Below are 14,838 nucleotides of genomic sequence, written 5' to 3' on the forward strand. Positions count from 1 at the left end.
AAAGGCAGACCTATTTTCATCACTTTATAATAATAATGTAAAGGAAAGGAAACCAACCAAAAAATTATTAGAACTCATGATTTCAGTAAAGTATCCAGTTGCTAAAAAGCAAAAAATCTTCCAAATACATCAATATGTAATTTAAAGAAAAGAATGTATTTACAATACCAAATTTACAAAGCTAGTAAAATAAATAAAAGAGAAAATGTGCAAAACAAAATGTAGAAAACTACAAATTTTATTTAATGATATGAAAACTTAATTGGATAATCAAGGGATTTCGCATGTGCTGGATAGGAAGATTTATTATGACATCAGTTCTTACTAAATCAAAAAGTTAAATGTAACAATAAAAATGATTTTGGCTGGGCGCAGTGGCTCCCGCCTGTAATCCCAGCACTTTGGGAGGCCAAGGTGGGCGGATCACGAGGTCAGGAGACGGAGACCATCCTGGCTAACACAGTGAAACCCCGTCTCTACTAAAAATACAAAAAATTAGCCGGGCGTGGTGGCAGGAGCTTGTAGTCCCAGCTACTCGGGAGGCTAAGGCAGGAGAATGTCGTGAACCCAGGAGGCGGAGCTTGCAGTGAGCTGAGATTGTCCCACTGCACTCCAGCCTGGGCGACAGAGAGAGAATATGTCTAAAAAAAAAAAAAAAAAAAAAAAAAAAATTAAAAAAATTTAAAGATTACATTACATACTTTTGGATCACTGTTCCTGAAAAAAATTCATCAGAGATTCCATTCCCATTCCCATATGTAAACATATATTAAAACCACAGTGATTAGAACATTGTGGTAGTAGTATAGGAGCACACAAATTGATGGAACAGAACGTGACCACAAAAATAGATCCAAACTTGTAAATAGATTTCACATATGATAAAGGTAGCATGTTAAATCAATGGAGGAAAATAGGAATTATTTCATAAATGTATCAAGACTACTGGTTTACCATTAAAAAAAAGAAGGTGGTTCTATACCATACTTCTTAACACCAAAATATATTGTAGATAAATATTTGGATGTTATCGTGAAACCATAGAAAACCCAAAAATATAACATTAAATATTTATCAAATACGAGAACAAGGAAGGTTTTTAATGTTTACACAAATGGTAAAAATAACAAAATGAAGACTATAGATTTAATGACGTAAAAACATAAAACTTTTATATGTCAAAGAATACTACTTATCCTAAAATTGATATGGAATCTGAAGGCACAATGAAAAGCTAAAACAACCATAAAAAGAACAAAGTTAGAGAGAGCTCTCATACTTTCTGATTTCAAAACTTAGTACAAAGCTATAGTAATCTAAACTGTGTGATACTGACATAAGACATGTAGACCAATGGGATAGAATGGAGAGCCCAATATAAGCCCTCACATATAGTCCAATGATTTTTGACAAGCGTACAGAGACCACTCAGTGGAGGAAGGACAGTCTTTTCAACAAATGGTGTTGAAAAACTGGATACCCTCATGCAACAAAATGAGTATGAGCCTTACCTTATACGATATGTAAAATTTAACTCGGCTGGGCGTGGTGGTTCACACTTGTAATTCCAGCACTTTGGGAGGCTGAGGTGGACAGATCACCAGGTCAGGAGTTCGAGACCAGCCTGGCCAACATAGTGAAACCCTATCTGTACTAAAAATACCAAAAATTAGCCAGTCATGGTGGCAGGCACCTGTAATCCCAGGTACTCGAGATGCTGAGGCAGGAGAATTGCTTGAACCCAGGAGGTGGAGGTTGCAGTGAGCCGAGATCACGCCATTGCACTCCAGCCCGGGTAACAGTGTGAGACTCCCTCTCAAAAAGAAAAAAAATTAACTCAAAATGGGTCAAAGGCTTAAATGTAAGAATTAAAACTATAAAACTCTTAGAAGAAGACACAGAGGAAAATTTTCATGATATTAGATTTGGCAGTGATTATATGGCTAAGACATCAAAAGCACAAGCAATAAAAGCAAAAATAAACTGAACTTCATCAAAATTAAAAATGTTTGTGCATCAACAGATTGAAATGGTAATCTCCAGAATGGGAGGAAATATTAGCAAATTGTGTATCTGACAAGCGATTGCTACCCACAATATATAAGGAACTCCTTCAACTCAGCAAAAAACAAAACCAAAAAGACCGTATTTTTAAAAAAGCAAGCAAAGAACCTAAATAGCTATTTCTCCAAAGATAAAGAAATGGCCCCTAAGCTCATAAAAAGATGCTTAACATCACTACTCTCTAAGGAAATACAAAACCACAGTAAGATACCACTTAACACCTATTAGAATGTTTATTTTAAAAAAATAAACAGGGCTGTACATGGTGGCCCATGCCTGTAATGCCAGCACTTTGGGAGGCCAAGGCAGGCGGGTCACTTGAGGTCAGGAGCTTGAGACCAGCCTGGCCAACATGGGGAAACCCCATCTTTACTAAAAATATAAAAATTAGCCCAGTGTGGTGATGCACACCTGTAGTCCCAGCTACTTGGGAGGCTGAGGCATGGGAATCGCTTGAACCTGGGAGGCGGAGGTTGCAGTGAGCCAAGATCGTGCCACCACACTACAGCCTGGGAGACAAATTGAGACTGTGTCAATACATACATATGTACATATGTACATACGTACATGCAAGTGTTGGCAAGGATGTCAGAAAGTGGAATCCTTGTTTACTGGTGATAGGAATGTAAAATGCAGCTGCTGTGGAAGACAGTATGGTGATTCTTCAAAAACTTAAAACATAGAATTACCTTATGCAGTTTTACTTCTGGATATATATTCAAAATAATTGAAAGCAGAGGCTTGAACAGATATTTAAACACCAAGTTTATAGCAAGATTATATATAATAAAAAGAAGGTGGACACAAGGTAAATGCTCATCCATGGATGAGTGGATAAACAAGATGTGGTATATACATACACAAGACTATTATTCAGGCATGAAATTGAGACATGCTACAGCATGAATGAACCCTGAAGCCATTGTAAATGAAATAAGCTAGACACCAGATGACAAATATGAGATGATTCTACTTCCGTGCATGCAGTACCTAGAATAGTCAAATTTATAGAGACAAAGTAGAATGGTGGTTACCAAGGGCTGGGGGAAGAGAATGGAGAGTTATTATTTAATGGATGCAGAATTTCATTTTGGCATTTTGCAAAAGTTTTGGGGATGGATAGTGATGATGGTTACACAACAGTGTGATTACACTTAATGCCATTGGTAAATTTTAAGTTATGTATATTTTACCATAATAAAGATTTTCCAACAAAGTGTCAATTAGGATACATTTTCACCAGGATTCTGCATTCTAAGACAGGCCACCCTAAATTTTAGTGTACTCACTTTGCAGAAGTTAGGCAATTTGACAGAAACCAAAGGCATGGCTCACGCCTGTAATCCCAGCACTTTGGGAGGCCGAGGCGGGCAGATCACCTGATGTCAGGAGTTCAAGACCAACCTGGCCAATGTGGTGAAACTCTGTCTCTACTAAAAAATACAAAAACTAGCCGGGTGTGGTGGTGGGCACATGTAATCCCAGCTACTTGGGAGGCTGAGGCAGGAGAGTTGCTTGAACCCAGGAGGCAGAGGTTGCAGTGATCTGAGATCATGCCATTGCACTCCAGCCTGGGCAACAAGAGCAAAACTCCATCTCAAAAAAAAACAAACAAAAAAAAAAACCAAAGCTTGTGAAGGAAGCCAGAAAGTGTTCTTCATTGTGACATTTTGGCCAGGACAACTTGGCCAGGTGCGGTGGCTCACGCCTGTAGTCCCAGCACTTTGGGATGCCGAGGCAGGCAGATCACTTGAGGCCAGGAGTTCAAGACCAGCCTGACCAACATGGAGAAACTCTGTCTCTACTAAAAATACAAAAATTAGCCAGGCATGGTGGTGCATAACTGTAATCCCAGCTACTCATGGGGCTGAGGCACCAGAATCGCTTAAACCCCGGAGGCAGAAGTTTCAGTGAGCCAAGATCATGCTGCTTACCGCACTCCAGCCTGAGTTATAGAGCGGGACTCTGTCTCAAAAAAAAAGAAAAAAAATCTGACAATGTCAAATCATCACTGTAAGAAAGCAAAAGGCAATGTATCTGATGTAAATATCACCTGATGATCTTAAACGTTGAAAGGACAAATTGTAAAAAGTGATTTTGCAAAGAGTTCACAGTTCCCTACTACTGCCACCCTATGAATGAGGACCATTGTTACTTTTTTAGTAGGACAAAATATGCCAAATCTTTTGAAACATTCAAAAGATAAGAAAAAGTACTTTTTATTATGTTTGGATTAAGAATATAAATACTGTCGGAAAAGGCTTGGTATTTAGAGGGGATAAAGATATAAATGAAGTGAAATTTTTTCATGAAAAAATGAAATAGCTAGGAAAAGACAGTGTTTGCTGTGAAGAAACTGAAAGTCAGATATCTAAGAGAAACTTGACTTTCCAATTTTAGCACACATCAGAATCTCTTGCAGGACTTGTTAAAACTCAGGTTCCTAGGTTCTATCCCTGGAATCTGATTTAGTAGATCTGATGTGGCACAGAATTTTTCTTTCTTTCTTTCTTTCTTTTTTTTTTTTTTTTTGAAACGAAGTTTCACTCTTGTTGCCCAGGCTGGAGCGCAATGGCATGATCTCGGCCCACTGCAACTACTGCCTCCTGGGTTCAAGCGATTCTCCTGCCTCAGCCTCCCGAGTAGCTGGGATTGCAGGCACCGGCCACCATGCCCGGCTAATTTTTGTATATTTAGTAGAGATGGGGTTTCACCATGTTGACCAGGCTGGTCTTGAACTTCTGACCTCAGGTGATCTACCCTCCTCGGCCTCCCGAAGTGCTGGGATTACAAGCGTGAGCCACCACGCACAGCTTTTTTTCTCTTTTTTGAAGTGGAGTCTCACTCTGTCGCCCAGGCTGGAGTGCAGTGCTGCCATCTCAGCTCCCTGCAACCTCCGCCTCCTGGGTTCAAGCAGTTCTTCTGCCTCAGCCTCCCTAGTAGCTGGGATTACAGGTGTACGCCACCACACCTGGCTAATTTTTATATTAGTAGAGACGGGGTTTCACCATGTTGGCCTGGCTGGTCTCAAACTCCTGACCTCAAGTGATCCGCCTGCCTCAGCCTCCCAAAGTGCTGAGATTACAGGCGTGACCCACCACACCTGGCCAGAATTTGTATTTCTTTCTTTCTTTTTTTTTTTTGAGACAGAGTTTCACTCTTGTTGCCCAGGCTGAAGTGCAATGGTGCGATCTCGGCTCACCGCAACCTCTGCCTCCCAAGTTCAAGCGATTCTCCTGCCTCGGCCTCCCAAGTAGCTGGGATTACAGGCATGCGCCACCACACCCAGCTAATTTTGTATTTTTAGTAGAGACGGGGTTTCTCATTGTTGGTCAGGCTGGTCTGGAACTCCTGACCCAGAATTTGTATTTCCAACATGTTCCCAAGTGATGCTCTTTCTGTAGTTTTAGGGACCACAATTTGAGAACCACTGGTATAGATAAATTATATCCTAAGATAAGAAAATATATGGAAAAGCCTTGTAGAAGTGACTGCTAAAAGTTAAGCTTTGAAGGATGAGTAGGTATTTGTGAGACAGACACCTAGTAGTTGAAGGAGGAGACACGAGCTGCCTTAGTCATGACGTGTATCTATTACAGGGTATGGGTGAGGTATGATGTGAGGAAAGTTGCAGTGAGCTGGAAGTGGAGTCACCTGCTGTTCTAGAACTATACTGGCAAGTTTGAATGTCATCCCACAGATAAGAGGGAGACAGGAAATGGTTTTAAGCAAGGGATCTATATTTTACCATGGAGAAACCTTAAATGCACATTGCTAAGTGAAAGAAGCCAGCCTGAAAAGGCTACATACTATATGATTCCAACTATAATGACATTTTGGAAAAAGCAAAAACTGGAGTAAAGAGATCAGTAGCTGCCAGGGGTTCTGAGAAAGAGGAGAAGAGCACAGGCAATGTTTAGGACAGTGAAATTATTTCCTGTGATACATGGTGGATACATGTCATTATATGTTGTCAAATTCTGTAGACTATACAACAGAGTGAATCCTAATGTAAACTATAGACTTTAGTTAATCATAGTATGTCAGTGTTAACAACTGTAACAAATGTACCACACTAGTAAAGATGTTAATAATGGAAGGTACTGGCAGGTGGGAGTAGGACAGGGGGCATGTAAGCATTCTCCACTTCCTACTCAATACACTCAGAAACCTAAAACTGCTCTTTAAAAACAAGGTCTGTTAGTTTAAAAGTAAACAGGAAGTAGAGATAGAGTAGGCAAGTTTTCAAAGAGCTTGGCAGGAACCTCAAAGAAGACAATGCCAGATGAATTTAGTGAAGTCTGGTTTTTCTTAAGCTATGGGAATGTTTATAGTCCATGACAAAGGTCAGCAAACCTTTTTTGTAAAAGGACAAATGGTAAATATTTTAGGTTTTGCAGGCCAAAAAGCAAAGTGAAAGATACTAGTACTTACATAATAAGAAATGAAACAAATTTTCACAAATTTTTTTGTTGACAAAATCAAAATTTAATGTGGAGTAAACTTTTTTTTTTTTTTTTGAGACGGAGTCTTGCTTTGTCACCCAGGCTGGAGTGCAGTGGCGTGATCTCGGCTCACTGCAAGCTCTGCCTCCAAGGTTCACGCCATTCTCCTGCCTCAGCCTCCCGAGTATCTGGGACTACAGGCGCCTGCCACCACGCCCAGCTAATTTTTTTTTTTGGTATTTTTAGTAGAGACGGGGTTTCACTGTGTTAGCCAGGATGGTCTCGATCTCCTGATCTCATGATCCGCCTGCCTCGGCCTCTCAAAGTGCTGGGATTACAGGCGTGAGCCACCATGCCCAGCCAATGTGGAGTAAACTTTTTGCAGTAGATCGAATAATAAGGAAACTAGAATTTGAGGGTATCATTTTACTTAATTGGGGTTCCAAGTGTTTCCTGTCATCAGAATCAATTGCATATTTTTATCTGTTAATGCTGATCTGTAATGAGAGTTTACATATTTCATCTTTGAAATTTTTTTTTTTTTTGAGACAGAGTCTTGCTCTGTCACACGAGCTGGAGTGCAGTGGCACAATCTCGGCTCACTGCAACCTCTGCCTCCCAAGTTCAAGCAATTCTCTTGCCTCAGCCTCCCAAGTAGCTGGGATTACAGGTGCCCACCACTCCCAGCTAATTTTTGCATTTTTAATAGAGATAGATGGGGGTTTCACCATGTTGGCCAGGCTGGTATTGAACAGCTGACCTTAGGTGATCCACGCGCCTTGGCCTCCCAAAGTGCTGGAATTACAGGCATGAGCCACCATGTCTGGCCTGAAAATGTCTTTTTATACACTAAGTATTGTCAAATAGTTGACATCAATCCATGAGCATATGATTTTGTTTCATTGTGGTAAAATATGCATAGCTTAATATTTATCATTTTAGCCATTTATAAATGTACAATTTAGTGGCATTAAGTATATTCCCAATGCTGTACAACCATCATCGCTATCAATTTCAAGAATTTTTCATTATCTGAAACAATTCTGTACCCGTTTAACAATATCTTCCCATTCCTCCCTCCCCCGTAGACCCTGGTAGTCTCTCGTCTACTTTCTATCTCTATGAATTTGCATATTCTAAGTATCTCATATAAGTGGCACCACAGACAGGCATATGACTTTGTCACTTGAAAAGCATTTACAGAATTCTGTTTGATTCTTCTCTTGATATTTCTTTTTGTATATCACTATTGGAGATTAATCACTTCCAATTGAAGGTCAGTTGGCAGCTCCTCAATTGCAGTCAAATGGATCTTGAAATAAGCAGATTGTTTTGCACTTGCATTGAGATTCAAATAATGCTGCTAGAACTGTAGTTTGGAGTCAGAAAACATATCTGCTGCAAATCTGTGTTGGAATGGAGATCTCATCTCTTTTTAAAATATCTGACAACAAAGGAAGTTTATGCAGCTTAACATTATGATTCAAACATTAGTTGTTGAAATGACTACTGTAGTGTAAGTTTCATATATAGGCACTGTTTTGACTTGTAATTTCAGGTTGACCTCTAGTAAGAAAAATGAACAATGTGCAGCAAAAGGTAATTTCCAAAACTGTTCAATGATTGAGTGCTGTTCTTATTCAGAAAATATTCATCTCAGGCGTGAGCTCAAAAATTAAAAAAAATTCATTGCCATGTGTTAGGGCCAGTAAGGATATTAATCCTCTATTTCTAATAAAAAAATTCATGGAACTGTTGATGGTTAAGTCCCCCAGAGCAAATGAAATTCACCACTGATAACAGCGATATGATAACACATGATATATTCAAATATTTTTCACAAAGTATTGGCTTACAGATGGTGTAATGAATAACCATAGTTTAAATACCTTACATATCACAAGATTTGTAAATCTATTCAAGTAAGTCTTTTTCTGGTCCACCCATATAATTTCTCAAACTGTGACGAAAACATAAAAAATTTATTATCTTAATAATTTTTAAGTATACAGTTCATTAGTATATTCACATTGTCCTTCAACAGCTCTCCAGAAATATTTTATCTTGCAAAACTAAAACTCAGTACCAATTGTCTCTGTTTTGTGCTGTTACAACAGAATATCTGAGACTGCACAATCTGTAAACAACAGAAATTTATTTCTCACAGTCCTGGCAGCTGGATGTCCAAGCATCTGATAGGGGCTTTCTTGCTGCATCCTCACATGGCACAGGGCAGAAGAGCAAAAACAGGATGAACGTTGTGTGCCCACAGGGTGGAAGAGCAGGAGAAAGGGAGCCCAGTCCCACATGCCTTTATTATAATGCCATTAATCCATTCATTAGGGCAGAGCTCTCCTGACGTAAACACTTCCCAATAGATCCTCACCTCTCAACACTGATGTTTTGGGCATTAAGTTTCCAACACATAAATTTCGAGGAACATATTCAAACCATAGCGCTTATTAAATAACAACTCCCCATTTCACCTACCCCCACCCCTGATGACCACCATTCAATTTTCTGCTTCAATGAATTTGACATTAGATTTCTCATATGGGTGGAATCATAATAGTATTTGCCTTTTTGTGACTGGCTTATTTCACTTAGCATAATATCCATAAGGTTCGTCCATGTTGTAGCATGTGACAAGATTTCCTTCCTTTTTAAGGTGGAACAATATTTGTTTATGCATGAATACCACATATTGCTTATCTGTTCATTCATTGATGGATATTTGGGCAGCTACCATCTCATGGCTATTGTGAATAGTGCTGATATGAATATGGACTTGCAAATATCCTTTCAAGACCCTGTTTTCAATCCCTTTGGACATATACCCAGAAGTGGGATTGCTAGATCATTTGATAGTTCTGTTTTCAATTTTTGAAGAATTGCTATACTGTTCACCATAGTAAATTAATGCTTTAGGGATTTTGGTAGAGATGACATTGAATCTGTAGATCGCTTTGGGTAGCATGGACACCTTGATAATACCATGTTTTCTAACTCATGAACATGAAATTTCATTCTATTTATTTGTGTCTTTTAATTTTTTTATCACTGTTTTGTGGTTTTTAGTGTATAAGTTTTTTACCTCCTTGCTTAGATTTATTCCTAAGTATTTTTATTCATTTTGATGCTATTTGTAAGTGGAACTGTTTTCCTAATTTCCTGTTTGGATTGTTCATTGTTAGTGTATGGAAACACAACTGCGTTTTAGTATTGATTTTGTATTCAGCAACTTTGCTGAATTTATGTATTCTTTTTTTTTTAATTGTGGAATCTTTAGGACTTTCGACATATAAGGTCATGCCATCTGAGAAGAGAGATGATTTTACTTCTCCAATTTGGATACTTTTTATTTCTTTTTCTTGCCCAGTTTCACTGGCTGGTACTATAGTGAACAGAAGTGGTGAGGGCGGGCTTGTCTTGTTCCTGATTTTGGAGGAAAGGCTTTCATTCTTTTACCTTCATAGTGTAATCTGTGGGCTTTTTATATATAGCCTTTATTATATCGAGGTGGTTTCCCTCTATTAAGTTTGTTGAGTATTTTTATCATGAAAGGGCGTTGAATCTTGTTCAGTGCTTTTTCTTTGTCAGTTGAAATAATCGTGTGGGTTTTGTCCTTCATTTTGTTAAAATGGTGTATTACACCAGTTTTTAAAAATGTTGAACCGTCCTTGCATTGCTAGAATTAATCTCACTTAGTCATGGCGTATAATCCCTTTTAATATACCGCCATGCACTGTATAATGATGTTTAAGACAATGGTAGACCGTATATATGATGGTGGTCCCATAATATTATAATGGAGCAAAGAAAAAAAGAATATAAAAAGAAAACAGATTATAATGGAGCTGAAAATTTCCTGTCACTTTGTGACATCATAGCTGTCATAATATTGTAGCAGAACACATTACTCACATGTTTGTGGTGATGCTGACGTAAACAAACCTGTGCTGCCAGTTACGTAAAAGAATAGCACACACAGCTATGTACAGTACATAATACTTGATCATAAACAACCATGTTACTGGTTTATGTATTTACTATTTATTGTTATTTTAGAGTGTATCTCTGTCATTAACTGATGCATGTCTTTATTAAAAAGTTGGGAGAAGTTTATATAAAATTTTACTGAGATTATGACTGTAAGAGAGTATATGGCTACTAAATTTTATTCCATAAAAATACTATTTAGACATTTCTCAACTTATGAGGTGTCTATAATTTTTTCGATTTTTTTTTTTTAAAGACACCAGAGTGGTCAGATGGTAGGAGGACAGGAGTCAAGGGGAAAGCACTGGGCAGACCCTTTATTGTGGTTTCCACATGAAAGGCAATGCAGGGCAGGGTGAATAAATAGGATTGGTTAGTTTGAATAATTTTGGCGGTACTAAGCTCTAGGGGTGGTCCCTAGTGACTCTGGTAAGATTACGGCAGAGAATATTGCCTCCTGGGATACAAGGGCCAGATAGAAGGGGTCTGGCTCTGAATTGGTTAATTTGTCTATCAGAGGCATACTCTAGGCCGAGCACTTTCCTGTATCTAAGAATTGGCTGGTCCAGGGAGGGGCAATCTCTCCCCAACTGGAAAGGTTTTTTAAGACGTCCAAAACATCATAATATACAGAAAATTTTACAAAATACATATATGTATATACACACAATACACTCATAATCATTAGTCCGGAGAATCTTTATACAGTTGACATAACCATTTTCCTGATTGCTATACAATTATTTCCAGGTTTTACTCTTATAAACAGTGTAGCAATAAATATCTTTGTACATGGCTTTTGGAGGGATCTTCTTAAATCGATTTTCTTAGGCTGGTATCTCAGAAGTGGGAGTATTCTGTTAGAGCCTTAGAATATGTCTTTATGGTCCTGAAATCATTTAGCAAAATGATATACTTTTGAAGCAAAATTCATAGACATCCTTAAACAGTTAAATGTTTTTATAAATTAGCACATTAAGATATGCATGCAATGTAGACATATAAACAAGTAAATATTACTCCAGTTTCTGAAATCCAGCATTTTAAAAAATCCTTTAATATATCTTTTTCAGTATAAATTTATATAGATATAGTTTATATAAATGAGATTTTTATTCCATTTGCTTCCTTGTAAACACCTTTTTTCACCCCAGAATATGCCATGGCAATAAATATAAATCTAGATTATCATTTTTAATGGTTACATATATACTATAAATTTATTTAATCATTTAAGGTTCATAGAGTATCTTTGTGTAGGTTAATCTCCTTAAACTAGATGTGCTGTTATTGCTGGATGAAAGAAAATGCATATATAAAAACTAAAATACATATTGCCAAATTGTATTGCATATGGTTTTAAAGTGAAGGTTTTTTGTTGGAGAACTCTTTTGTTTTGTTTTGTTTTTAAAGATAATTTTGGAAAATTGTGGTAATTGATTTAAGACATTTAAAAATACTGTGCCTTTGTATTTATTTTCCATCATTTTATCTTTAGCTTTTGCCTCTAATGACAGAGCAGCTACAGTGGATGCCATTTGTGAATATCAAACTTCACGAGCCTTTTGTAAAATTTATATATTGGTCCCTAAGGCAGCTAGATGCTGGAGCACAGGTAATTTGTTAATAGGAATTTATCTATAAGTAATACTCCACCTAATATTACTTCTTGATCTTGTTTCACAATATCTGTTTTGAATATATTCTCTGTATTTCAGAATAATCTTCCCTATCTATGTCTTGCTGGGATTTTGATAGGAATTGTGTTAAACCTGTATATTAATTTGAGAATAATTGACATCTTTCCTTTGTTGAGTCTTACAACTTATGAACATAAAATGTCTGTCCACTTATTTAGAACTTTGATTTATCAATGTTGCATAGTTTTCAGCATAAAATTGCTGCATTCTTGTTTACCTTTTTGGCTGAGTATTTAAATTTTTTGAGCAATTTTAGTTGGTATTGTCTTTTTACTGTTGATGTTTACATGTTCATTGATAATATATAGAAGTAAAATTGTTTTTTGTTTATTTTGTATCCTGTGACCCTGACCTTACTAGTTTTAGGAGTTTTCTTGAAGATTCCTCAGGATTTTTACATAGAAAATCATGTTATCTGCAAATGAAAACAGTGTTGTGTTTTTTTTTTTCTTTTTGATATGTATGCCTTTAATTTCCTTTTCCTACCTTATTGCATTAGCTAGAGTTTCCAGCAGTATGTCGAATATGATGGTGAGAGTAGTCATCCTTGCCTTGTTTCTCCTCTTAGGAGGAAAATTCATTCTGCCATTACTAAGTATAATATTAGCTGTAGTATTTTCATAGATACTTTCAATCAAGTTCCCCTGTATTCCTATTTTTCTGAGTTTTTTAAAAATCATGAATCGTGTTGAATTTTTTTAGATACTTTTTCTGCATTGATTGATACATGATCTTTTTCATCTTTAACTTGTTAATATGAATTACATTGACTTTGAAATATTAAAGTCTCTGAAATAAAACCCACTTGGTTGTGGTGTTTAATTCTTTTTATATGTTTTTATATTAACAAATTCTATTTGCTAATATTTTGTTAAGGACTTTTGTTTCTATATTCATGAGAAATATTTGTCTATAGTTTTGAACTCTCTTTGGTTTTGTATCAGGGCAATATTAGGTTCATAAAATGAATTGGGAAGGGTCTTACCCTTTATATTTTCTGGGACATATTATGTAGACTAAGTGTTCATTCTTTAAACATTTGGTAGAATTCTCCAGTGAAACTATGTGGATGAGATTTCTTTTGGGGGAGGTTTTAAATTATGAATTTAAGTTCTTTAATAGTTACAGGGCTGTTCTAGTTATGTAATTCATATCGATGATTTGTAGTAGTTTGTGCTTTTTGAGGGACTGAACCATTCAAATGTATGCACATTTATGTGTGTAGAGTTTTTCATAGTATTCTCTTATCCTTTTGATGTTTTCAGTATCTGTAGTGGTAGCATTATTTCCTTCTTGATATGGATAATTTGTGTTTTCTTTCTTTAGTTCATCTCTTTTGCTAGAAGTTTCTCTGTTTCTCCATTTTATTGATCTTTCAAAGGATCATCTCTTTGTTTCATTTCTTTTTTTCTTTTTATTTTTTTGAGACAGAGCCTCACTCACTCTCTTACCTAGGCTGGAGTTCACTGGCACAGTCTCGGCTCATTGCAACCTCCGCCTCCCAGGCTCAAGTGATTCTCCTGCATCAGCCTCCCAAGTAGCTGGGATTACAGATGCCCACCACCACACCTGGCTAATTTTTGTGTTTTTTGTGTGTGTTTTTTTTTTTTTAGTAGAGATGGGGTTTCACCATGTTGACCTCAAGTGATCTGCCCACTTCAGCCTCCCAAAGTACTGGGATTACAGGTGTGAGCCACCGTGTCTGGCTCAACCCTTGAGTTCTTTAGAAGTTTGTTGTGTTTCTGTTATTCTGTTTTTCTAGTTTAGTTGTATTGTTGAGGTTGTTTTATGGCTGAGAATATGTATTCTGTTGTTTGGTAGAGTGTTGCATAAATGTCAATTTGATCCTGTTGGTTGATGGTGTTTGTGAGTTGTTCTATATCCTTGCTGATACTTTGTCCTGTTCTATCGAGTGTGGAGAGATAGATGGATGTTGAAGTCTCCAGCTATAATTGTAGATTTATATGTTATAACCTTCATCTGTTTTGCCTCACATATTTTGTAACTGTGTTCTTGTAAATTTATGATTATGTCTTGGTGGATTTGCCCTTTTTATCATTTTATAATGTCCTTCTCTATCTCTGAACATTTGCATTGCCTCTGAAATCTCTGTCTGATACTAATATAGAGACTTCTGGCTTCATTTGATTCATGTTCTAAAAATATATCTTTTCCCAGTCTTTTTCTTTTGACCTGCTTATATCTAGAATGAGTTTTTTTAATTAAATAGCATGTAGCTGGATTTAGAAAAAATAAACTTTGTCAAGCTCTGTTTTAATTGGTGTTTTAGGCCATTTACATGTAATGTACTTATTGATATGTTAGGGCTTAAGCTGTAACTTTATTTTTTTAACTACTAGGTGGTTCTTTTTGTTTCTCTTTTTCATTTCTTTGGTTCATTTTTCTGCTTTCTTATGGGTTACTTGAACATTTTTTAGAATTTTATTTTCCTTTATAGTGTATTGAGTGTATCTCTTTGTATAACTTTTCTAATAGTTCTTCTTGGTATTACATTTGTTATAATTTAGGATCTTTAAGATGGAGAGTACCCCTCCAATGATTAGAAGTCATAGAAGTTGGAAGTAAAGGGTTTTTCTTGTTTGTTTGTTTGTTTGTTTGTTTTTGAGACA

The 14,838-nt window shown here is 36.7% G+C and overlaps 1 protein-coding gene across 19 annotated transcripts in view; it reads left to right on the plus strand.

Annotated features, from left to right (window-relative positions):
• CCDC138 (coiled-coil domain containing 138) overlaps positions 1–14,838 on the plus strand; it is a 104,418-nt gene that overhangs the window by 37,918 nt on the left and 51,662 nt on the right. For 11 of the 19 annotated variants that reach the window (XR_010149283.1, XR_010149282.1, XR_010149281.1 and 8 more), the window contains one exon: positions 12,007–12,123. The exons of the other annotated variants lie outside the window; for them this stretch is intronic. Coding sequence is in view for 8 of the 11 variants with exons in the window: in XM_515681.9 (XP_515681.3) it covers positions 12,007–12,123 (117 nt within the window). In the remaining 3 variants the exon portion in view is untranslated. The remainder of the gene's footprint in view (positions 1–12,006; positions 12,124–14,838) is intronic. 19 annotated transcript variants of the gene reach the window in all.

This window comes from Pan troglodytes, chromosome 12, assembly GCF_028858775.2.
Source record: "Pan troglodytes isolate AG18354 chromosome 12, NHGRI_mPanTro3-v2.0_pri, whole genome shotgun sequence".
NCBI lineage: Eukaryota > Metazoa > Chordata > Mammalia > Primates > Hominidae > Pan > Pan troglodytes.